At 42.5% G+C, this 27,191-nt stretch overlaps 1 protein-coding gene across 4 annotated transcripts in view; it reads right to left on the bottom strand.

The window, feature by feature from the left end:
• Positions 1-27,191, bottom strand: part of ripor2 (RHO family interacting cell polarization regulator 2) — a 50,675-nt gene that overhangs the window by 19,500 nt on the left and 3,984 nt on the right. For 3 of the 4 annotated variants that reach the window (XM_076106042.1, XM_076106041.1, XM_076106043.1), the window contains exons 2-3: positions 3,708-3,828; positions 169-324 (exon numbers count right to left, since the gene is read on the bottom strand). In XM_076106042.1, coding sequence (XP_075962157.1) covers positions 169-324; positions 3,708-3,828 — 277 coding nt within the window. Of the gene's footprint in view, positions 1-168; positions 325-3,707; positions 3,829-19,139; positions 19,345-27,191 lie in introns of those variants that run through there. The other variant, XM_076106044.1, reaches the window with a different exon arrangement.

The raw sequence follows: 27,191 nt of genomic DNA, 5'->3' as shown, positions 1-27,191 counted from the left end.
GTACAAATTAAAGAAACAAATGATCTACCGAGACTCACAAGACGTCTCACTAACGTAAAAAGAAATGATCACTCTGGATCATTTGATTAGTTAATGTATTTAAAAAGGAAGACATTTCCATTGCTTGACTGAGTGATGTGTGTGATTACACAGTGTACGTGTACTCACTCCAGGCCTTGTTTGAGTGCGTTGTAAACTTCCTCCAGTCTTTTGGGCTGCGGCTCCCTGGAGCTGCTGCCTCCCTTGTGCCCTGACGGGTGGGGCTTCTTTGGCTTAGACTGAGGCTTCTTCTGCACCGCCGAGTTCCCCATGAAAGAGTTACACCTACACACAAACACACACACACACACACACACACACACACGCATATTAGTGAGTGCAAAAGAGGGTCCCCCTTGTGCAGGAATTTTCTTAATCTTGTGTGCAATGATGGAAAAAGAGCAGAGGTTTTGAACTACGGCATAGTAGAGTTTGGGAACAAAGACACAACATTACATCTCGTAATAAATATTCAGAGTTGGATTTCCACAGTATTTCAGATAACCAATCCTGCAGCTGCCAATAATAATGTAGTGTTAGATGAGATTTCTGTATTATTACAGCATCCATGAATTTGTCTCATGTGACTGACGGGACTCGTCAAGTCTCTTCACACCGAGATTAGACAGTCAGACAGGACGGACGCATTTAGCCTACATATCATATCAAAAACGTGTCAACGATCATAGCAGCATAACCTCAGAGATGAACATCTCCATCACAGGCGCGTGCTAAGTCACAAGTGTGAGCATACATCTGGGAACACATGCAAACATGTGCTTCCCACCCCCACCACACTCTCCGTTTGACCTGTGTGAGGCTGCTATTCATCTTCTGCTGGAGTGAACTTACAAACACACTGAGGCACATTCACACTCCCGGCAATCAATGATATTTAGTGCTCTTCACTGTTTTCCCCACAGACAGTGTGACCTAGTCAAGTGGGGGAAGTCAACAAATGTGGATAGAGTAAAACAGATTTATCTTTTAAATAGTATTATATGTGTACAAAACCGCTGCAACTAGAGACGCACAAATACAGCCATCGCATATTGTTCTGATACCGACTCAAATAACTGGATCTGGTATTGTGAAAATGAAGCAATCTGGTATCCGATACCATTATTTTAATAAATAACAATACATTTATATCTATGTATTCATTTTTTACATTTTGTTTTATTTATCTTTATCTCGTTTGGACTATAAAACAGACAAGTAAAAATGCTCATCACAACTTCTTAGAGCCAATGGTGACGTCATCATGTCTTGTTTTATCTGATCAACAGCCCGATACCCAACATTTTGAATCAACTATAACAAAGACGAGAAAGGGCAGCCAAAACCCCAAACTGTTTAATTTACTGTCATACAGAGAAAAGAAGCCGCTTCACATTTAAGAAGGTAAAATCGGCAAATGTTTGTCCTTTTAATTGATATAGCACTAAAATGAAGTCGCTTATTGATTGAGAGCTCCATTAATGATTTCAGAACCATAAGTCTAGCTCTTACGCTTAAATAAAAAAAAAAAATAGCCCAATTTTCTCCACAGTAGCCAACTCACAAGCCTCTCTCGCCTCACATCAACCCATTCTAGGTCACACTCATCTTTCCCGCTCATGCAGATCTCAGCTTTTAAAACCATTACAGATTTCGGCTGACAAATGACAATTACCCTGGACTTAATGAAACTGATGAAATTCTAGTGCTTGACATTTTGGAACGTGCCACGTCTCGCCTCGTGCAGGGGGGGGGGGGGGGGGACACAGCACAAGTTGAGCTAAGCTGCCACGAATGTAGGGCACGACAATGAGAGCGCTGCGTAGCCTTGGGGGTCACGCAAGCTGTACTGTAGAAGGGTCTCTTGGCAGGGACACACACAGAAACACACGCATGCATAGATGTAAACACAATTTCACACCGACTGATAATTGTGACACAAACTGCAAAGTGTGCAGTATGCATGCATGCGTAAATGCACACAGAACATGCAGATGTCTACACACATGTAAAGCCCTTGCTGAATAACAAGCAACACACTCCAGTAGCCTCAGAAGCCACATCTCGGCAGATTTCTACCTCGCTCATTATCAGAATGGTGACTTGTCAGTCGCTGTCGGTCACCCACACACCCGAGTCATTCCAGCCAATTACCCCACTCACTGTCTGAGCAGAGAGGAAAGAGGAGGAACGGCGTCTTTAAATAGGTTCTTTCAGCAGGACCAGGGGCTAATGAAGAGGACCATGCGTCGACGGCCGAAAGATTGTATTTTTTCTGGGAGTGTGAGCGGGCTTTGTCACGTGACGAGAGATGAGTCAAAGAGGAAGACACGCAGATAAAATCTCAAGAACTTTAGCGATCTCCAACTGCTCATAACCAGCTTCTGGCTATGAATGAAACAATCGTCAGGAAACTGAGTTAGCGGTTGTGCGGTTATGCAACAGAGTGCTGATCATCCCTTTAAAATGCAGTTCCTTTACAGGATCACAAGACTTGCTGTGGCTTGCTGAACTTAACAAAGGTCGGCAGCAGATTATTGAGTTATTAAATTCCTTTTTTTGTCTGCGAGTTTGAATCGAGGTCTGGTTACAATGAGGGATTTCTGAAAGAAACATTTTACAAGCCAATACTAGAGTGGTGAGCAAATACAGGTTTTGTAGGACTTTCTAAAAATTGTTTATTGAGGCCAACATTGTCTGTTCTGCAGGGTTATGTAGGGCAGACAGTCAACGGCTACATATTTTCATTACAAAGGCAAAATATTGGGCAAAAAGAAAAGTTTCCAAGAAGTGAGTTGCTGCCATTTTCTTAAAATCCTGTATCTTGGCTTCAACATCATCCTTTTTCATGTGTTGTCTTTTGCATCAACATCTCTCCAACAAAATAACTGATTTTACATCGATTTGCCAGATGTTATGTATGTAGGTTAAGTAAGTGAATGAATGCAAGTAATATTACTATAGTTTACTGGGAAAAATCAGAAGATTTCACGTCATGCCAACTTATGTAAAAATAATGCAAGATTTACCGAAACAAAGAGGACTTTGTCTCACTGTCCTTAACCCGACACGTCGGGAACAGCTGATGCCAATTTCCATATTTAACACAATGCATACACAACAACCTGTAAAAACAAGTAATTTGTTTTCTGTGGAGTTTTATAAAGTTTGAGAAAATAACCCAAATGATTCCATCAGGGTTATCTAGATTTGGGCTTCAGAGTTCACACTTGTTGATGGAAAGCTTCAGTAAAAAGAGGGTGTGGGATTTGAAAGACGTGGGCAGAGACGGTCTGATTAAAAAGTTAGAGAATATTGGATCCAACATCTTTTTGAGGATGTGTCTTCTGCTTTGATTATTATCCGTCTCTCGCAACTCCCCAAACTTTATACTATACTAAATCAGTGCAATACCGCCTTAAGAATACTATGATGAGAAAACGTTTTAATGCCAGATCTACTGTTCATTGGATGACCATCCTTAGTTGTTGTTGCTGTTCATAAAATAGTGATCATAAACACAATGAGCTTCGACTCCAAAATCGATATGATTTCTGTGGATTTGATACTTTTATCTTGCCTTGAAAAATGACACCCTGACTTCAATTGTCATTTCAGAGATAAGTAACATCAGCAGACCAAGAGATAAAAAATAAAAAAAGACTTACCGAGAGCGTCGTTCCTGTAGCGTGCTAAACCCGGCGAAGGACTGACTCCGGATTATACCATTGGGCCCTCCGGGGGAGTGGGTGCCGGCCGCCATGATCTCTGGGACGCGGGACGACACTCCTGGAGAAAAGAGACACAAAAATCCATTACATACAAATCCATTGACAATATTTAAACGTCGAGTGAGGGATTCAGGGACAAGAACACATCACGGGTACAACAAAAGCATGCGATGAACTCAATTCACACCCACACCTCGTCAACAGAAAGGTTATTCAGAGTGGAGGGAGCATTGTGAAATGCAGGACAAAGTAGGTGCTGTTGCTGAAGCTCGCCATGTGCGATGTGGACGAGCAGCATTCAGAGCCTGCTCCAACATGTCTCAGCTACTTGGAACCATCAGTCATGAAGTCACTTTAACTGCAAACATATTTCAACATATTTTAGAGGTTGACCTCTAAATGTGGCACAAGCAGAAGTCACTGAGGATCGCACCACAGATCTGCTTTAAAGGCCACTTTGCCTTCTAGAAAATCAAATGTACGTGTTTCCAGGTAAAAAAAACCAATCCAGACTGTCCTATGGCTGAGTTATCTAATCAGCTTCTCCTACAGTTAGAACATCTTTTATCACTGCGTCTATATTTAGCAGCAGCAGCCTGTCATATTCCATCCTTTTTTTAAAGAAGATGTGGAATGCAACATGGTTCATGTGGGCACTTGGGGAGCAAGCTGAAAATAGACAGAGAAACGTCCACGTTTAGCTGTCAGATAATGATGTAGCAGACAGGAAGTGCCCAGAGAGAGATGACGGAATCACAGTTTTATCAAGCATGTTGAGATTTTGTCCAGATTATGGTGCCGATGGCAGCAGGTTGGCATTTAATCTTAAAAAGGGCAGTTCAGTGAATAACTGTTTCATATCAGACAAAGCAGGGATGCACCACTCTGCTGCAGTTTTGGAGCCAATACTGACCTTATTAAGCAGGTCAGGTATCGGCCAGACATAACCTATCAACATTAAATACATTAAATACAGTTTATTTATCAATGTCATTATTAAATTCAGTGTTTCCACTATCAGTTACAGTCATTGAGTCACAGCAAGCTGCCAACAGTGCCACAGCAACCTCATGTTGCCTTAAATAAAAAAGGACTTTCGTAGATTTTTATGCAGTGAAGTCAAATTCAGAAGTGGAAATCCTGAATGAAGAGCAACTTTAGCTCAACTGACCAACATACTGACCTCAATGTAAATAGTGTTGTGACTGTAGCGAGGTTGTGTCATTTCTGTTAATCAGTATCGCTACACAACTGAGCTAAAGGAATAGTATGATGAACACACAAATGCCGGGAGGAGAGAGACAGATTTGTCAAATCAAATTAAACTCCACTGACAAGCAGAGGAATCAGCCTCAGTGTACAGCTCTCCTGCTCTCCTGCTTCTCTTCCCCACACAAACAAGATAAACCGTCCCGCAGCGTTACCAGTTAAACAACCCGGAAAAACGGAGCGACTTCCTTTTCTGTCGGTTTGTGTGTGACTCTGTTTGTGGGGCCTTGTGTTTCTACATGCCTTGTTTTTTTTATCCATTGACCCATCCGTCTCTTCCTCCAGAGGACAGACCATCACTGTGTGGGGCTCATTTTGTCACACAAATGAAACATGTTCTCTCACACACACACACACAAGCTACTGATGACCCGATATCCCCTCCTTTGGTCTGTGAGGCAGACAGAGCCACACAAAGACCCGGCACGAGGCCCAAGGAAAGACTAGAGCTTTGTTTTGCAGGGGGGGGGGGGGGGGGGGGGGGACAGACAATAGAACGGTGAGTCTGATACTGTTGAGGCTATTAATAGATGCTCACTTTAACACAGAGGACCTTGATAGCCATCAGGACCAATGGCTGGATCAACGCTTTAGCTTAGAACAGCATGGTCTGTTTTCATTGATTAGATGTAGCCACAAAATTATCTTCTACGGACTGGTTTATCGATGAACAAAATATCTAATATTCTATATAGTTGTAGGCTAATCACAACTAGTGCAATGCAACATGGTTAAAATAAATAATAGTATTAAAGCTACAGAAATCAATCAGATTTTAGTCATAAGTGGCTGAGAATTGTTCATTTGGACGAGTAGATAGAAATTTGCCAGATAAATGATGTATGACGACATGACCATGATATGATTCTACTCAAATGCAATAATCAGTAATATATATATATATATATATATATATTTTAAGGCTTGCCCTAAACACAGGTGGTTGCAGGCGAAAGACCAAAAAGGAGAGCAGCAATTTGGCCGAATGCCCTGAAGCATTTTTAGCCCATTTTGTTCTCTGGATGCTCAACAGCTCAGTTTTCTGCCTCGCCGTGTTTGTCTCTCCGACTTTCTGACTCACTCTCCTAAAAGAAGAGCAGTGGGAGGGAAATGGTACACGGTACATTTTATTACCTAATGCTCTCTGGGTAATCACAGAACTGGCTGAACCCTGCACTTCAGCCGTTTTTCAAAAGATTTCCCGTAGATTTAGACAAAGGACCAGAGAACGTGGACACTTGAAAACTAAAAAAAACTGTACATAATGATACCAGATGGTATAAGCGGTTTAGTTTCAAGTCCCATCAGTACCCTGATAATCCCAAATGGTACAAACAGGTAGTTCTGCCAATGATGAGGACTCGAGAGAATAAGAGAACGACTTACGGCCAGCAGAGAATAGATGTGAAATAACAGCATTCACACAACTCCAACAGTGGGAAAAGTTTCATAATTAGTGTTACACAGTGAGTTTACTGAAATCTAATGCTGACCGTGAGGCAGAGACTGCATGAAATGAAGTCAGTGTCCTACATTCATGTATCAGGGGGCACCCACCCACAGCTGAATTAATGTGACTTTATAAAAAGATAATTGTCTTCTCTTCCTCGGTAACAAAGCCAATACCTGAGTTTTAACATTAACATTTTTTTTTTCTAGAAAATAAGTCACATTCCACCTTCTAAATGTGAGGATTTGCTGCTTTTCTTTGTCATATACGATAATAGACAGAATACATTTGGTCGGACCAACATTACATTTAAAGATGTCATGTTGGATCGCGGGAAATGTTCTGCTACTGGTAGTAAAGTAGCATGATTGCCATTCACACTATACAAAATATAGCCTTTTTGCTCTCTTGATGCGTTTTGTAGAAGACATTTTGGTACAAGTTCTATGCTAAACGTTCACACTCACGTCCAGGATTTTCCCAAAACCTTTCCCAGCCTCAGCAAGCTCCTAAAAAACAAACTCAACATTTAAATAAATGGTCCCCACGTATAAAGACACACACACAAAGAGAGTTGAGTTGAGTCACTGAATCATAAAAACCTTTCCTCTGCACCTCTTAGTGTCACCGCTCATCTCGTCTAAAGCGCCTTTCAGAACGGGTACAACAATGCCAACTCTCGCAGTGTGTTCTGGTTTGGTGCCAGCCGTTACCCCGTGTTGAACACAGTCCATTCACTGGTCTTTGTTCTCTGATGCTCACACACCAACAGCCTCAAATGCCCTCGACGAGGTGTGAGAGTGGGTTTCTTTGTGGAATATGTGAACATTAGATTGATCAGTATGCTGAGCTGCAGCTTGGCGAGAGTGGACAAATGATACACAGGGGGGGGGGCTAATGTATTAATGCACATGGACCTCGGAGAGCTAAAAGCAAATTAAGATTACATCAGTTGTCCTGCTCTCTCATGCCAGTATCTACCTTTATTGACCTGTGTGTGTGTGTGTGAGAGATGTTTTATGAGTTTTCTTTAATTAATGGATACAGTTCAGGAGGAATCCATCACTGAAAATGATATCCGATGTTTTTTTACTACTTGACATTGTGCCGTTTCGTCTTTATCATCGGTTATTCCTCCAGCAGACATCGTGAACAAAGATGGAGGGGGTGTATTGGGGATTTTAAGGGAAAAAGGTTTTTAACAAATGCAGTTTTCCAAATCCGATTCTCTAAAATTCACGTTTGGGAAGGATGCAATCATGTCTTTAGTGAATGTTCGAATCACAATTGTATTCGGATGACTCAGACATCAGAATTGATTTTTCCCAATCATTTCTCCCACCGAGGTCACCTCCTGTTTTCTCCCCATAGACAGAATGACTCACTTTCTTCTTCCTTTGTTCCTCGGTCGTTTCTTCCGTTCTACCATCCTCTCTACTGCTCGCTCTCATTGCTACCGTCATGAAACTGTGTGTTAATTGTTAATCATGTTAGAGACATTTCCTCTTTCCATCAAGCAGCATACTGATGAGGTATGTTCTCATTTCTTTCATCAGTAAAAACTGTTCTTTTATGAAGTTTGCAGCAACCGCAAAGAGGAGATGGAAGAGAGGGAAAGGAGGCGAGTTAGAGAAGATTTTTTAGGTTTTCAAGACAATGAAAACAAGAAGTAGGCTGCAATACAATATTAGGAATATGCCTAACATTTTGTAAAATGAGTGTATGTAAACAAACAGCAGAGTCTCTAAAATCTTCACTAACAATCAAAATGATTTTGAGCTTCTTGTCTTCTCAGGTGTTGCTGCACAAAACACACACTGACACGATGCTCATTGTGCCCACATCACTCTCATCTTTTATACAAGAGTCCCACCCAAACTTATAAACAGCCACACACACACACACGCACCTCTTAAATAATCCTCTGAGAGTGTGTGTGCCCGTTCTACGAGTGTGTATTTATGTTTAATAGAAATGTCAGCCCACAGTGCATTATAAGGACGGGAGCCTAATTCTTAATGCGTGTATAAATTAGCCTCACCATGGCAACAGCAGACAAAACGGGAGGAAGTGCATTACGTAAAACAACGCTTATGAGAGCCAACCGCCAAGAAGTAGGACACACACCCTCGAGTTACCGGACCGAGGCTTTTAAAGCACCAATCCTTAGTTTCTTATATTCGGACCGTTTACAGATGCTGCTTTAAATGTCATCCAAAGCGTCCTTAAACTGCGTTTCATTCCTTTCTAATTGTGCTTCTTTGTATTTAATGTGGCAGGAAATGCAGATAAAAATAGGAACAAATTAAAGAATAAAGCAGCAAAGAGATGAGGAGAGATTTGACGGGAGAAAATGGTATAAAAAGATGCAGCAGTCTGGTTACAAGATACAAACAATGAGTACAAAAGAACAAATGCAACAGGGATGATGTACTGTTTACATGAAATGGACGAACATGTTCCAACACACCCTGCAGGTTGCAAGCGCGTGCCTGAAAGCTGCTCAGTTTCCCCTTGATGACTCCATGTCTGTGTGAACTGGTTCAGTGAGGAGGGCAACTGCTGGTGTGGATCCAAACTGAGCTAAAACTGGCTGCAGGCTTCCACCCCTGAGCCGAAACATACTGCACTGTCTGTTTTTCCTGTAATCCTGTTAACAACTGAAAACAAGAGGGAGGAAACCTGACGGGGCTTGGTTTTGTTTTGCATGAGCACAAGTGTCTCAAACACGGTCAAAAAGAACCTAAGGTAGCTTCACGTTGGGTCTACTTATATTATCACGTATTAATTAATTAATAAAGCTGCTATTGTCAATATTAACAATAGATTAAATTACAATGTGTATTTAAAAAGGTGTTGCTTGTAGTGACAAACCCAAAGACAACACACACACACTCACACTGATGCACACATGAACGCACTTGTTGACAGTCAGAAATTCACTAAGAGCGTTGAACCTGAAAATAGAGACCCCGTTATGGCTGCAGTCACCTGTACGATGATAAATAACATTTTTACACTCCGACTAAAGACTAACAGTCACCAGCTTTTGGTTCATGCAATCCCATCCCAGACAAAACACACAGGAGAAACAAAAGGCAGTACAGAAACGTCAACACCTCCTGTGTGACGCAGGTATGCAGCAGCGATACCTCAGGTACAAAAAGAATCAATAGCTTGGTCAATAGTCATGGCTACAGATGTGAACAATGCCTCTTTGTAACATTGTGAATGGCCGCAATGACAGAACATTCCTGAAGAAGCGCAAACATTTGACAAAAAAACCATGAACTGACAAGTGGCAAAGACAAAGTAACTGATGACCCATTTCACATGTAAGCTTGTTCGACCCCAAACAAATGTATAACCAGAAGGTCAGTCAGACCTCTGCCAAGGCCGGTTCCATAGGTGAAAAATAATGTGTATCCGCTCTGTAATTCAGATCCTCTCCTACATGTACGGGTTCTCTTCCACCAAGTTTCATGAAGATTGGGATGGGAGTTTTTCCATAATCCTGCTGAGAAACAGACAAACAAACAAACTGAACCAAAAACATGAGATCGAATTTCTGTTTATCAAGAAACTGGAGCTATTAACTAATGAAGATCGCGATACCACTTTCATGTCTGTACGGTTAGCTTAGCATAAAGACTGGAAAACTCGCTAATCTTTTTTTGTTTTTGTTTTAACCCTGTTTCCTGTACTCCTACTAAGCTACTGCTAGCCGTGGCTTCATATTCATCGACAGTGATATTTTTCTTCTCATCCAACTTCTAGCCAGAATGGAAATAAGCATTTTTCCCCAAATTACACTTTTATTTTTGTTCATTTATGAATGACCCTGTGTATCAGGACCGTATCTAGTCCAACCTAATCAAGCAGCCTGAAACCCTGACCCAAATAATCCAAATCTTTTGATCTCAGACATCCTCCCACGGCGAGTGATTTAACAAAAAAAAAACAACCAAAGCTTTATCAGGTCAACATTAGAAATAACATCAACTAGAATCAGCTGATGCTCGACTCAGTCATCTGATGACGTGGTTTATTACCAGACAGACTGGGAACTGGATCTGTTGCAGAGGGGGATGTGACTGTTGTGTGACTGCTTAAGTGTGTAAATTGAACGGAGTGTGTGTATGTGTGTGTGTGTGAGAAAAAAAGGGGGAGGCCAGTGCCAGCTCCATCACATGAAAGTCGAGACAGGTCAGAAATGTTGCCAACAAGCTGAAGAAATACACGCACGCAAACATTAAATCTGACATCTAATTTTCAGATTTGGGTTTTAAAGACCAGTGTTTGGACTCATGTGTCACTTCAATCTGTACACGTGATTAGTGTCTTTATATCCTTCTTTTAAGCCATCATGTTTAACAAGAACCAAAGCTCTGTGACATTTCCCCAGCGTTCAAAAGGCACCTTCTGCTCTTGAACCCCAGTGTGTGTGTATATTAAGTCACATTTCATTCTAATTATAGGTCATCAGTGTCCTTGTGGAGCAGTGCATGCAGGAAAAATGGAGGCCAGCATATGAGGTGGCATTTAAATGTACAGATGACCGGATTAACTGAGTCGTGTCTGGACTGAAGCTACATTCAGGCAGCTGATGATGATCGGCAGCGGAGAGCGGCGTGTAATCACTTGTGAGAACTGTAAACCAAGCCAGTAAATGTACAATCCAGATTAATGGACTCAAGAGATTATTGTATGCATTATCAGACAGTATGGTAGAAAGCAGCAGCAGCAGCAGCTGCTGAGAGACAGGAGCTTAAGACGCAAGCACATGGTGTGTCGACACACACAGTCATTAAGTGCTGCAGCCAAATGTAGATGTCCCATGACAACATTATCACCAGCAAGTCTGACAACGCTGCACATCCACATCCAGCATGTCGCCAGCCTGATCCGCTCAGTGTCAATGCTGCTTTGCAGGGAGTATTAACGGACAATCAAGCAATAAGCCATACCAAACACAGCCTGTCAATCAAATGCACTGATGACAATCTGACGTTTTCTAGCTGTTATGCCACATTGTGCAGAAAAATGTAACCAAGAAATGAGAAAATTAGGTCTGATAAATGTCTGCAGCATCCCTGTGAATTTGGACCGGCATGAGAACCAGTTTCCCCACCTGCTCTTCTTCTATGATTTGTCCGTTACGTGTGAGTCTGATTGAAAGTGACCACCTAGGCTGCAGCGCTGGAATGCAGCGACCATAACAGGATTTCGCCGGTTATTTCAGCGCCATTTGTTATTTTTAGCAGGAAAAGAAAGGCAACATTCTTTTCACTGATAGCTGCTACTGTGATAATACACGCTCACAGTGCTTTACAGCTTTGTGTGAATTAGCCGACCATGGGAAAACTTCCAGCTACTGTCACAGTTCAAAAAATGGGAAGGTGGCAGCACTGTGAGGTGAGCTCCTGGGCTTCAGGAAACAGCTGTACTTAGATAGATGACACAAAATGTGTGAAAAACTGCACTACTGGCCATCTTTACATTCAGGAAACAGCAAATTATGGTACAACCGTAGAATTAGTCTACAACAGCAGCCAGACAAACGTACTATGGCCTACATCCATGATCCGCATGCTTCATATCTTCTGTTTACAATGCTTTCTTGGTTTTAGATTTGACAGTACAGCCTTAAACGCACACTCTCCCTCACCAGCAAAACAATTAAACATCGTAGGTGTGATTTACAAACAGGAGTCACGGTGGATTTCTGTCCCACTCATTCCTCCTGCAGCCTCGACGAAGTCATTACCATAATGTTAACAAACAATTTACCGAGCGGCTGGGCAAATAGAAAAACACACGGCTGAAGCAAGAAAGAAAAAGACACTTCCACATGTTCCTGAAATGAGCTCTCACTGGCAGAGAACTACACCGGGGGGGAATAATTATCTCTCTTCTCCCTAAACTGTGGTTTCACAGTTAAATATTTCAACTGACTGTGGAGATTATCACGCTGTCTCGGGTAAAGACGCAGCAGGGAGCCGGGCACTGATGTGCATTTTGCTCTGCTATCATGGCCGCTTGAGGAGCATTAGACTGGAAATTAATAACATTTGACATCGAAGTTGCAAACAGACAGAAAAGAGCACAGGAACTACTTAAAAGTTCAAATAGTTTGAGTTAATCATTTGGATTGTGGAAGTAGTTTTATAGAGAGTCGTGAAGTGAAAAGAGAAAATTAAAAACGGCAAAAACAAACACAAAGAGTGACAGTAGAGATGGAGCGGCAGAAACAAGGATGAGTCAGACACCGGTGGAGAGATTAAGCATCGTGAGCACATCAGTGGACGATGCTGCAGATAAGCAGTAATACAGGCATGTCATCCGCTACACCGTTTAAAAAGCCGATCATCATGTGAACTCATTCACCTGCCTACTCACTAAGCCCTGCCTCTACACACAGCTGTTCACATACACCTCTGCTCCCACCGAGTGGTTCTCTTGTACGTATGAACGCCTTTCCTTTTTTCGTTTTGTTTTTCACGGCGTGTCAGCTTTTATCTGCAGTGTAAGACAGAGACCGAGCAGGGAAGATGAGAGGGAGACAGGGGAGGACATGCAGAAAAGGTCACGAGACACTCAAAAACACACTGTGTTCTCAGTGTACTGTAGCTTAGTAAGCATAAGTGCTTATCAGGGACGTGCAGCTGAATCACTTAAAGCGGGATTTATCATTTCAGATCATATTCATCACACAAAAAGACAAACCGCTCAGCTATAATATCATTGGAGCTCAGGTGAATCATGTCCAACATAATCCAAGTCTTTGGTAGCCAAACAGACAGATACAGGAGTGTCCCCCGTATTTTTTTTTCAGTGCAAGCACCAGTAATTGTGAAAGTCTAGAAGAAAACCAAGAGTCTTGGGCTTGACACGCTTTCTCTTTAACGACCCTACAAAGTTTAAATTTAGTTTGATCTTTTCCTTTGCAACACTGCTAAAAAAAGACATTAAAAAATGGAATCTTTCAGTCTGACGTGAGATTTAGTGACCACAAGCCATCCTGCACCAACACATCTGGGGCTGCAACTAATGATTATTTTCATTATTGATTAGAAAGTTGATTATTTTGCCCATCGCAAGTTTCCAGAGCCAACGGTGTTGTTGTTTTAATCAGTTAAAAAACTCAAAAGATTCAGAAAGGTTCAGACAGGAAAATCGTCTGAATACTCGCATTAGAGAAGCTGCCACTTAAAAATGTTTTGCAATAAAAGGGGAGTCGATGGATTTAGTATTTATCATACATAACGTTGGAAGACTTGTGAGATAGTAATAAAAATAAAAAAAACATATCCATATCAAAGCAGCACAGTCATGATACCCTGACTTAGTATGGTTCTGATCTCCTGATACCAGACAATCTGAGATTTCCATAAAAACAAAAGTCTGGGGATTTCTAAATGCAAAGTTGTTGCTGGAACGTCTGCAAGAACGGTCGCCAACAAATGTCCTGATTCAGACAGGCCATTCATAACAGTTTATCTCCAAGCGTGGGGACGCACGGGTGTGCCACGTGGGGACAACACGATGCTATTGGTTAACGTCGTCTAGGATGCGGCTTCAGTGGAGAATGCCGTGCTACAGCAGGGACATTTTTGGGTTACGATGGTACCCGAATCATACTCCTCACCCCGGGCAGCTGCGACCTTTTAGGACATTGTTGCAGGAGGAGACGTACAGACGTACATCCTGGCAACGACTCGCCTCAGGACGAAGGAGCAGTGTCACACCCACACCCCCCTTCCCTCCTCAAGTCATTACACAGCTGTGTGTCACGACCACTCCGAGGCAGCTGGGTAACGGCAACACCCACTTCCCAGCGCCTCAGAAAACTCAACTTTGTGACAGAAGAAACCACAAAAAGTGAAGAAAGTCTCCTCAAAAAGTTGCAAAGGTGTCACAGCACTGGAACTCAGCATTCTGTATTCTGGGTTAAGATGAAGTGTCAAAAACAAAATCTGCACAAACAGCGAGAGACAACAGAGAGAACAACCAAACAAGCAGAGGCAGAGGAGACAGGAGGCTGGGAAGAAAAGCGCAGCATTGATTGTTGTTGAGAGATCCATCACTATGTTGACAGCACATGTACAACTTATTACTTATAACTATGACGAAAACTGTCAGGGCTGCTGGCACTGGATGTGTCTCACAACAAAAATTGTATCTCTGCATGTTGTTCTCATGCTGGCAAACAAAGAAACGGACATAAAACCACCATGACACACAAACGTGAACCAATAGCGTCTCTTCCAGCTGCTGGACGCTGCAGAGGGAGCGCACCAAATACCAAAACAGACAGATTATCAGCTTAAGACCCTGAAACGCTTATGGCAATCATAACACCGCTACAGCGCCCAGCTGCTCCAACCAGAGGTGTGTGTGTGCCAGTGTGTCAAATATCATGTGTCGCACATGACGTCAATTGTAGATGTGCCACGTGGTGCATATGCGTGTTCCCTCATAGCATGGTAGCACAGTTGGTGAGAGAATTAATGGGGAACACCTCCACCACACACACACACAGCAAGAATGCTGTGCTGATCTGCTCATAGACAACGGGGGAGGGGGGTGAGGACGGGTTCAAACCATAAATTCTCCGTCTGTATCCAGAAGGAGAGTAAAAGGGAGGGGTGGACAGATGGGAAGGGACTGTAAGAAACAGAGGAGGGTTTAGGAAGGGAGGGAGGGAAAGTGATGGAAATAATAAAGTACTGAAAGATGGAAAACCCAAGGGTGGATCAGCAACCAGTCACATTGATGGATGCACCCAACACTCTCACAGACAGAGTTGGGTCCATTAGTCCATTAGCAGCACATAATTGTACCGTTATCATTTTTCATACAAATACACGAGCACACACTGACACAAACATGCATTTATGTGTATGCGAGTGTTGCAGGATACACTGACTTTCATACAATGTACATATATACTAACTCTGTGGGCTTTACGTACTCTTTCCTCATTCACAGCTTGTGGCTGAGCAGCACTGACCTCAGTAACTATAGGACCATGCTCACTGATACACAGCTGAGAGTACTGGTTGTAGAAGAAGAGAACGGCCTGTGAGGACAGCTGAGCAGACGCAAGATTGACCGTTGTTTTCTTTCATCTTATCTCACACTTTAAAAGTAAGATAAGAGTCTAAAGCCGCACGAGCAGCTCTGTGAGCCTTTAGGCTACGGAGGCGGAATGCTACGGTCGGAATGGCAACATGCCAAACATGTTGAGGTTAAGCAGGTAAAATGTTTGGTGTTTTTAGTTAAATCTTAGTTTGACTTCAGTGTCAGCATGCTAACATTAGCTAATTAGTACAAACTACAACTGAGGCTGATGGGAATGTCATTAGTTTTGCAGGTGTTGGCGCTGGATGAACAGTCAAGGGGTTCACTAACATAAAGATTCTTTCTCCAGGGATCATGAATGTCTGTACAAACAAAGGGATTCATCATCTTCTTTCTCCGTTCCTGTCTCGCCTCCCACCTCCACTCCTCATTCCACCCAGCTAGTCGTCTCCACTCTCCCAGTCAACCCTCCACTCCCTGCCTCTGCCCCTCCCTCCACATACCACTTGACCGCAGTGTAACAACCACAACCCACCTTACTTGACAACAGAAAATCCCAACGCACATAAAATAACCTCCCACCCCCACTGAGGAGGCCGTGACCGTAGAGTAGAACATGTCAGGACAGGCGAGCAAGGCCAGACCACCATCTTGAGACCAGATAACCTCTGACTCGGAGCAGACGCAACAGCCTCTTTATCAGACCCTGGTGTCACTAAACCACAATCTAAATGGAGGTTTGTCACAGTTAACTCTGCATGTGATGAATCACTTTGCCCAAACAGACTTGCTCCAAACAAGAGAGAGGGGGGGGGGGGGGAGGAGAAGTGTTGAGAAGTGTCCGTTTCTAAAATAATACCGGTTTGTATGCACTGTGACAGACATATCAAAACAACTGTCTTCTATATCTGTGAACAGAATGAACCAATTTCCCCAAAGGCAACATTAAAGTTTCATCAGAGAACTTGAACAAAATCAACTTCTTGCCAGTTACACCAAAGCAGCTTCTCAGGCGCAGACTAGGGGTCGAGTTAAATTTGGATCTCTGGATCGTGGAAACTCAGCAGGAGACTTGACTTCATTATTTAAGCCGTTTTTCTATCATTTAACTCTCACGGTGCATCCCAGTGAAATATTTAACAAACATTCAGCAGCCTACACGCCTTATGAAATAACTATCAGCTGTGAAAACTTAAGGGAGGCACTCCTCCTGTAAGAATGTATGGCCTACGTTTCCCCCCAAAACCACACACATAATCACAGATGGAAAGACATATGCATGTGCATGCAACACATGCTGCACACACACACACACACACACACACATACAGTCACCCCCCCACATACAAACACACACACAGAGGTATGCAATATTCCCAAAAAGTGCAAGTGGGTGTTCTTGCATAAAGGAAAAGGTCAAGTGCTCCGTGTGTGAGACGTCAATAGACTTTAAAGCACTAAAGTCTTCATCATGGCTGCCAGCACAATGCACCCCCCAGTCATATTTCTTCTCCTTCTTTTGGTGTACCGTTTACACAGCCTTCATAATCTGCTTCTATTGAATTAGCTGTGTGAGACGGCCAATGAGGTAACTCTGGAGCGATGGCACTACAGGAAAAGTCAGAGGATCACCCGAGTCATTGCGATTTATCATCCTTCTGCAGCGACCTGCTGTATGATGTTTTTGTTTCAGTCGGTGGATCAGGTGCTCCACAGTAGAAACGTTGAACTAAATCGAACTTAGATGACTTTCTTCAAAGAATCACATTCAATTCACATCAACATTTGCAGTGTTGCGTTTTAGCAGTTTGGTGGAAAGCAACCAACAAAACGACCGAGCATCTGCATTTCTTCCAAACCACACAGTCATAATTCCTTTAATGAGACTTTGGAGAGAAAGCGGAGGAAATGAGTGCATGCGAGTGTGTATTTGTGTGTGTGTGTGTGTGTGTGTGAGTGAGTGCTTGTCCCTGCATGAGTGGAGACAGAGAAAGTGAAAGACAGAGAGAGAGAGAGTGAAAAGAAGGAGGGAGAAGAAAGAGGGAGCAGATGCGGGGAATGCAAAGCCGGCCGGGGTAAAGTAGAGGGAAGGTGAGCGGAGTCTGGGAACAGACGCTGCTCTTGCATCCCTGCAGCCCGTCTCGGCTTGGCACAAGCATGCTACCCCCTCGTCTCCAGCCCCTTTCAAACAGCTTAGCCATGGCCCAAATGGGCTGGCAGGGAAGCAAAGCACTTCCACTTAACCATATCAAAGTCAGCCTGGCGCTGCTCTGAAAGAGCATTTAGCCCTGAAAAAAAAAAAATGCCTTTTTTCTCAGAAACAGCATGAGCAGCCGGGGGAAAAGCCTCGCTGCAGGCTGCATGCTTATTTGGGTGGAAGATTTTCTTGTTGTTTTGTTTTTACTTCCAAGTGTATTGGAACTGGCTGAGAATCATGGACTTGCTTGAAAAGATTACTGCTTTTGATCAACTTGGAGGACATGCAGCTGGAAAGATAACAGCTCAGTTGGCACACTTTTTAAAAAAGGAGGGGATTTTAAAATATCAAGGAATTCACACTTGTCCCTCGGTAGGTCGGGTGGTTTTACAGCCCAGAAAGCTCAGGAAAAAAAAGAGTTATTTGCAGACCATCTGGAAGGTAGACATCTTCTAACAACTGGATATATCTCCTGACAGAACAGTCAAGGCTGCTCACTTGCTTCAGTACTGCTGCTCTGGTTCAGCAGGCAGATCCACTGTAGGTGGTATCAGTGTACAATGCATGACTAAAGACTGAAACCCTTTGACTTCCATCCTCAACAAACCTGGAAGGGCATTTTTTAAATCACTGACCTAATTCTCTCATGTGCATCACAAGTGTGTGTGTGTGTGTGTGTGTGTGTGTGTGTGTGTCACAAGTACACAACCACATGCACAGCTACATACATGAACAAGCTTTATAACATTTCCCCCCCAATTTAAACTTGTTTCTCGTGTCTCCAAGAAAACACAAGCAAGTTCAGGGCCTGACACTGCTCTTTAAAACACATCATCTGTCAACAGAAGTGACATAAAGATAACGCGAAAAAACAAAAACAACACAGACTATTTAGAGGGCTGGAAATGCTCAAAACCTCTGTAATCCACAGAGCTGATATTTTAGACTTTGATTTATTTAATTAGATGCAATAAACACGGAACATTAAACAATATCAACTGGGGCTGGGCAAAATATCGATATCATATCGGGATATGAGAAGTTATTGTCTTAGATTTTGGATATCAAAATATCGCATTAGTGTCTTTTCCCGGCTGTATTACTTACTAGTTGTAATACTACAGTCTAATTCTTTGCACTATCCAGATATTTATGTCAAGAAAACTCGACGATTAACCTCCAGTGAGTTGCATCTATGGTGAACTCAGCTCGTGCCTCGCTGTGATCCACGAACCTGCTGCCGCGGGGAACAAGCGTTCCCCCCACAGCTGAGAGAAAGCACTGGATTTCTGAATGAGCGCCACACGAGCCCGTGTTATCGACCGTTTTTAGTCTCACTCAAGTTGCACTGGGCGATGACTCAACTTACCTCTGCAAAACTTCACGAGTGGCTCCTCAGTGGCGTCTTCGGCCGTCTACCTGCGCCTCTCCATCCGTGCGTAATTAAATAGAGAAAGTGCGTCGGTTCTTCCAAACGCAGACGTTTCGCTGCTGTTCGCGATGGAGATTAAAGAAAGAATCTCCCACAAGAATGAACCAGCCGCCCGGATGGTCGACGTTTGTTTCCCGGTTGGAGTCGGTGCAGCCGCCGTCCCGAGCAAACACTGAACCCCCCCTTTCACACATTCTAGTTTGTGTTTGCTGCGCTCCGCCTGAATAACGGCGAGCCAATCAGAAGCGGAGAATGCCACAGGGAGGGCGGGGTCAGGCCGTTGCGCGCACCAACGTCCCATCGTGTACGTGTGCGTGTGTGTGTGTGAGCGAGTAAGAGGGGGGGTCAAATTGATGAATCAAATTTGGAGTATGGTGTGTCTCTTTGTCTGTCTGTCTGTCTGTCTGTCTGTCTCTTTAACTCAGAGGAGCTTTATTGGTTTACATTTTGACATAGCAGTACTGGCAAATATAGATGAGGGTATTACAGATAAGAAACAAGAAAATAAAAAAATAAATAAATTAAGATCTTAGACTGACAAGCTTCCAGTCTGCAGTGTGCAGTGTATCTAATTGAAACATTTTCTTTACATACATTATTTCACGTTCTTTTGTTGTTGTTTTTATAATTTAGTTTAAAGTTATATTCATCATTGGTATAAAGAAATGCTTGTGCCAATCACTGTGATTGGTGTGAAAGGCTAAAACAAAACGTGCGGGCCTTTGAGGACTTTTAAAACAGCTGTCAATTAAAGAGAAACTGCTCAAATCCCCATATTTTGAGTAAAAAATATGAAGAACGTGATCTCTCTACTGCTCTGCACACACATACAGCACATTGCAGTCGGTGTTGTATTGCTATAGGCATTAGCTGGTCTCTCTCTCTCTCTCTCTCTCTGCACACCAGTCCAGCCTGCAGGGTGAATCCACGCCTGAGCACCAGATTTAACCAGCTGTCACCTTACGAACTGTCTCAAACATTTCTCTTTGCCCTTGTACTCTGGACAGCAGCGGGGCCATTTCGGGAGGGCGAGAGCTGATACCATTTCAGCCTTGTGGGTTTAAATTTAGACCTTTCATGTTCACTTGGACATTAAAGCAGACTTTAGCAGAGGTACGGGGCGACCTGCCTCTTTCTGCAGCGTTTTACCAGTGCGCGAAAGAAGTTTTATTTGTCCTCGTGAATGTATTGACAGGTTGTGAAAATGATGGTGTGATTATCTGTGATTACACAGCTTAACAACAGGGGCTTTTTCAAAATTACCTCTCCAATCTGTTCGCCTCGAGTGGGTTTACAGCAATTGCTTTTCGCCGGACAAATTGAATTACATGGAAGGGAACCATGAAAAACACAAACATCTCCATCTTTAGGAGCTACAAACAGCTCGAAACTCACAGGTGCTGCTATTTGAGGGCCGAGGGAAAACACATTTCTGTGGGGCAAGTTGGTTTTATGTAGAGTGACTCGTCTTGAGGTGCTCCTGCCAGCATAATTGCCCTCCATAGTTCTGCTGAGTCCATACACATCCAATTCAGCTCGCCCCTTCCAAGAAGCAAAGGAAGCAGAAAATGGCTTGTCCCTTTTAATCCATCAGTTTGGTATTAGTAAAGGAAGGCATTTCATAATGACTCGTTGCCATGATTAAAGGGAAGGTTCACTGATTTTTCACCTCTGGTCCGTCTTTTTAATGAGAGTACAGATTTGGAAAGAAAAGTAGCTTTGTGGTTTCAATTTTGAGGGAACTTTTATTTGTTGACAAAGTGCCAAAAGGAGGATACTGAAAAAAGCTTTCCTCAGAGGGTTGTTAGTTTGGATCAAGGAAGAAAGCTGACTTAAAACAGGATATATTACGCTCATTTCCAGATTACCTTTATTTTGGGTTTCTACTAGAACATGTTTATATGCTTTAACGGTAAAAAAAATATACGTATATTGTAGTTGTGACCCGGCAACTACAATATAACTCGTTTAAAGGCACAGTTTCTGAACACGGGCTGTGTGTATTTCTCCATGGATTGAGCGTTTAAACACTTTCACAGTATTTACAGAGCACATGATACTCACTTTTTTAACAATATGGTACCTTAAAACCCGCTTATTTGATTTCTTGCTGAGAGTTAGATGAGAAGACAGAGAGTGGACTGTTTCATGGACGGCCATAATCATTCCCTTGAGTATCCTCTGGTTGCCTGGCAACCTCATATAGATGGCAAGACTTCAGGAAGTCACAAGTCAAACAAACAATCCGTGAAACCACAATATGTCGTATTTTCACTTCAATTTAGTATAGATTAAACAAGATCATTTTTTTATCGTGTTAATTAGTGCGCTGTAGAGGTGCTAGTAGGTGGACAGAGCCAGGCTAGCTGATTCCCCCTGTTTCCAGTCTTTAACCTAAGCTAAGCTAACTGGCTGCTGGCTGTAGCCTTATACCAGAAACAGGTGAAAGTGGTATTGATCTTCTCATCCAACTCTCAGTAACAAATGCAAATAAGTGTGTTTCCCAAAACGTCTATTAACTTACTCCTTCCTCATAGTCCCTTAAAGCTAAAGAATTATGCAGCAGTTCCACTTGTTCTGCTGTCAGTGAGCTTTCCCACCTCACCGCCAAATTAATTCAGTCATACACCTCCACCAAACTGAGCTCATATAGTCCTTTTCTGTCCCAGTTTATCTCTAACTGGGACTCTGATTGGTCCAATGTTAAATGTTCTTTGGGGACTTTATATGTAATGTTAAACATTACTCTGTAACACATGTAAAACCACACTCAGCCTACATCCTACATTCCTGTGAACAGTTTACTATGAAATGCTGGGCACATTCAAGGGACTGTGTGGTTTCCATAAGCCCCCCAGCTAGCGCTAACACACACACACACACACTTGCTCACACACCCAGACACACCTCTCTCTCTTCCTCCTCGACTCTCAGCTGCTGAACAGCTCAGCCTGTAATTTTGGCTGTCATCAACAGCCCCTGACTAGCGGCTATATTTACTGAAGAACCAGCGTGCACAAACACACTCCCTGCACGCACACACGCACACAAAGAGAAGACCGTGCACACTCACGCATGCACTCACACATGCACACAGATACATAACCATATATTTATAGCAGTTGCCAATCAAAATCACAGCAACAGGTCATTTAGCATCGGGCTAATCGGCTCCAATCCTCTCAAGAATTTTCTCAGCAAGCAGAAATTTCCCTTCGGCTCACGTATAGTGTCAGCAACAAAGTAACACTGAGCATTATTATTAACTCAAGATTATAACTTTAGTATCAACTTTTATTGTCCAGCTTTCCTTTAGATGTACGGTCCAAAGGTATTCTTAAAGTCACACAATTCAAATATCTATATCGTAATATTCAACTATATAACAAAAATTTGTGTTGGATGTTCTGTATTCTTATTGTTACAGAAATTTTTCTCTAAAACACTGGTTAAAATAATTCACATTGCCCTTTAAAACATACTTTTTAAAGCTAGAATACATTTATTTTGGTCTCAAGACTTTATCGAAATGCTCTCTCCCTATATTAACCACAACTATAGATCATTGGGTACATATGTAAACAGTACGTACCCAAATACGTGTGCCCACTCATAAACCCATTCATACACAGAAGGTATAAATGAAGCCAACCCCCACTGACCTCCGAGCAGAGTTCCTTTCCTTCCGTACCAGTTACATCTGATGTTGGTCGCCACCATCGATCTCCTGCTCCACATGTAGCGCTGCATTAAAACAGCCCCACTCGCTCTACCACCAATTCTTTGCTGTGTTATTCAGTTAAGCATTTATGCCCTTCACATATAATATTTATCTTACTGCTGTTCTTTGTCTGCTTCTCTAAACATTTCCTTCGTCTCTGCCTGACAACGTCTAACCACTAAACCAGAATGAGTCAGAGAGGCCACATGACTGGAGGGCAGGAAGGTCAAAGCAAAGGGATGTACAGGCACATCTGACGCTGTGTGTGCATGTGTGTGTGTGTGTGTGTGTGTGTGTGTGTGTGTGTGTGTGTGTGTGTGTGTGTGTCAGAATGAGCGTGTGGCACTAGAATGTCCGAGGAAAATTCTGCCTCCTCTCCGGTTACTAGTCCTGTTTAGGTTGATTCATTGTTGGACTTCGCTAGTTGTAAATGCCGAACTTGAATCTAAACTCTGACATTGTGAACTCAGCTTTGGTTTCCGTTTACTGCAGAGACATAGAAACACACAGTATACTGTATGTGTGAGTGCAGCTCTGAATACACAGGTGTGTCTACTGCATTGCTTCTTAAATTAGAAATCCAAAGCTTTAATACGTCTGTACAAAGTTGCATAACATACTGTGTGTCTCTTCAGCGGTGAACTAATAACAGGCTGTATGGCACGGCTCCTTTGGTCTGTAATGACAAGTTGCTTGTTGCAGGTAGAGCTTCTGCTCCGAGGAGCATAGGCCAGACTGCAGGTGGCTGCCAACAATATCATCTCACCAGTGACCTCACAAAGCAATTGCATGCAATAAAGGATGCAATAATAATAATATTTATTTCATTCTTAATGTTTTTTCTCCCTGACTACTAATATATTTTGAAGCTGAAATACTTATTTTTCTTACAACAGCAATGGATCAAATGTCTGTAGGTGAAAGAGGTGAAACAGGTTGCTTACAGTGAAAAACCCATAGAGATTAATCAAACAACTCTGCAGTCCCACATTAGCTCCACTGAGCTTATCCTTAAACTCTTTTTCTGTTTTTCAGGCGTGCAGACTTCTCTGATCAGCCCCGTTTTCAGACGGCAACCGACTGCAGCAATTAAAGCTTTGATAAATACATTGCTACAGCAGACACGACAGACAAAGTTAGTAACTAGCAGTTGAAGAAAGAGCAAGATAATTGTCTCAGGAGTTGGTGGGGACCTAAACAGAGATAAAAGGAGCCTGACTATTGGACTTCATCATCATGACATTACTTCATCAAGTGGTCAGCAACACAACAATAAATTGATACTAAAGTTGCGCCTTACACTGCATGTGTCTAACCCCGTTTCATATAAACATCTTACTGTTAGGTGTATGTCAAACTAAAGTTACACTGGCACAGAGCACAAGTCTTACACAAGCAACCATCAATTAGGTCATTTTATCATTTACAAAAAATAGCAATACACCTGTGACCTGCTGCCCAATAAGGAGCAACACTTGATCTCCCCTCTTCCACCAGGTTACCCCTCTGTGAAGAGCCATGGGTGGTCTGTTACATTTCATGTTTTTAACAGGATTACCTCATTGTGAGAAAGGTTCCAAACCACTAAGTGTAAACCCTGCACGCCCGGTGCTGCCCACAGCACAGATTGTCATAGTAACCACATGGGAACTGCAAAAGGAAAGGTTAGCAGTACAGTGAAAATGCCATCTTAGATTTAAGCCACATGTAAACATCTGTGACCAAGAAACTGAGACAAGGTTACACTTATGGCTGAGACAAAGAAAGAAAGATTTCTACTCTTTCATCATCTGGCTTAATTAATGAATGTTGCACCATTAAAATTCACCTTCAGTCCCAAAATGCAAAGAGTGTTTTCCACTCTTTTAGCCTTCCTCTTTATTCTTTCTCTCGCCTGTCAGTGAAAACTGCAGAAAATAAAAATAATTTGAGTCTCTTGGCAAAAGTAGGTCAGTGGAGCCAACTGTCAGAAGCAGGAAGAGGGTGATGCGGAGCGGTACTATTCCAGCTACAGTAGCTCCCCTCAGGTCAGAACTATTACCAACACGGCGCGAGCACTGACGCACACACTACAGTACTGTTGTGTTCTTCAGTGTGTTGTATTGGACAGAGATGACATCTATGGCCAGACAGTGGAAGTGTATGTGTGGGTGGACAGATGATGATTGTGTGTGTGCAAAGGCTGCAGCGGAGCGGGTCAGTTAATGTGTGTGTGCGTGTGTGTTTTCTAGAAGGGTAAGTAGTAGATCAAGTCAGTTTTAGATCATTCTCCAACCCCCAGCAGTGACCCCTTTTGGCTCTAACGCAGCCTTCCCTGTCCTTTATGGCTTCTGCAGATAAGATATGCACTTACACCAAATCAAATTATCGCTCGCAAAATTTGACAAAATGCTTCACAGACAGCAATGAACATTGATTTAATTATTTGCTTGTCAGACTGTGAACCTCCAGGACTGAAACCTGGAGGTTCTGCTGCCTGGAGAGTGCATTAAGGTTGCTATGATCATGGCATTTGAACTGTAGCCAATATAGCATATTATTTGAAGTTTGTTGTGTATTTTTGGTAAAATATGATTTTAAAATCTTCCCGGTTTACATTAATAAACAGCATTATCAAATATTTTCATGATGCAACCAAAAACAGTGAGAAATGCAGGTCGGATGCCTCTCATAACTGTAGTAACAGCTTGTTCATTGCTTTCTTGTATCTCTACATAAATATTAAACTGTCAGATCAGATGGTTCTCAGATAAATCTCCTCCCTCCTCTTGGCTCACTGTGATCCTGAGTCTCGGTGGGCACCATGTGGGCTCGGAGGAGGATACAGTTTCCTGTGGTTTGCCTCACAAGGCAAGTACAGACAAGACACAGGGAGAAATGGATTTGTGAAATCTGACCTGGCTTCTAGTCTTGCAGCCGTCTCCATGGGCTCTGTATATCATGCTAATGTCTTGTGTGAGTGTGTGTGGTGGGGGTGTGTCCTCTGTTTCACCCTCTGGGCAAGAGTAGAAAGCCTGCACTGTAGAAGTGAGATTGATTTCATGTCATCAGCATGATAACGTAATGAGATCTCCTCAACGAGCATATTTGAAGTTGGGATACAGTTTTAATATGCTCATGCCTCCTTAAAATGTAATACAGATGTGATTATGTGGCTGTAATGTACAAACCTCTGGCTTTAATACACAATCAAAAGCAGTTTAAATACCAAGCAGCGTGTGGTACGAGTAGTAAATTAGAAATAGCTCCACAAGTATCTCCAAATTTACAAGAAAGAACATTTTTACAAATTACAAACCAGCTATTTGAAGAGATATACGTTTGAAAAATCACAACTTCGTTTTATGTGCACAATTATCAGAACAATACGAACATTCAGGCTCATGTGGCTGAAAGTGTACTGCAGAAATATGCTAAATAAAAGACTATGGAAGAAATTCTGCTAATTTATTTGGTGACCCAAATAGAATCTCCTGCGACTCACCTGTGGGTCCCGACCCAGTCTTAGTGAATTATTGGGTTAATGTGTGTGGCTCAATTTAAGCCTATAGACACCTTTTCTTTGTATTGTCTCTTTTTCTTGGATTACCAGAGGAATGCTGTCCTATCACCTGTTCCAAGAAAAGCTCCTGAAACCTTCTGAGAAAATGAGAAATTTGCTGTTTTTGACATTCCTCCTTTAAAACAGACCTGCATGTTGCGTCATGCCTTTACTGCTTCATTTGTTCCCTCTTTAAATCTCAGGTGTTGTTTAGATGAGAACATTAAAGAGAAGCCCATTGGCAAAGTCTGAGCAAAGGCTTAAAGAGTTCGGGTGAGAACACTACATCAAAGCTTTAACCCCTCTCAGGTTACATGCACGCCCCCCTCCCCTTAGGATTTATTTAATTGATTATCTAAACTATCATGGGAGTTCGTTTTTCTCAAAATCTGTGGCGAGACATTGGCTGAATGGAAAACTCTCATTAAGTCTGGATGATTGACATGTCGTTGTGCCAGAAAACAGACTTAAAAAAAACAAACAAACAATAGCTGTTAAGCCCAGCAATTAGTGGTTTTGCCACGTAATTGGTAGTCAGTGGAGGAGGTGGAGACGCATCCTATTGCACAAGAACCTGGAACAATACTAAACATTCCTGCATCACAGCGGATAAACTCTTCACTAAGTCACAACTGTATTAAATGACAGGGATTTAGTTCAGTTAAACACGCATACAAATGCCAAGTCGCTACATATACTACACATTTCAAGTCAAGTCTGACATTTT

Source organism: Anarhichas minor, unplaced genomic scaffold, assembly GCF_050575085.1.
Source record: "Anarhichas minor isolate MPS153535 unplaced genomic scaffold, ASM5057508v1 ptg000033l, whole genome shotgun sequence".
NCBI classification, from domain to species: domain Eukaryota; kingdom Metazoa; phylum Chordata; class Actinopteri; order Perciformes; family Anarhichadidae; genus Anarhichas; species Anarhichas minor.
This window is presented reverse-complemented; position numbering and strand designations above follow the sequence as displayed.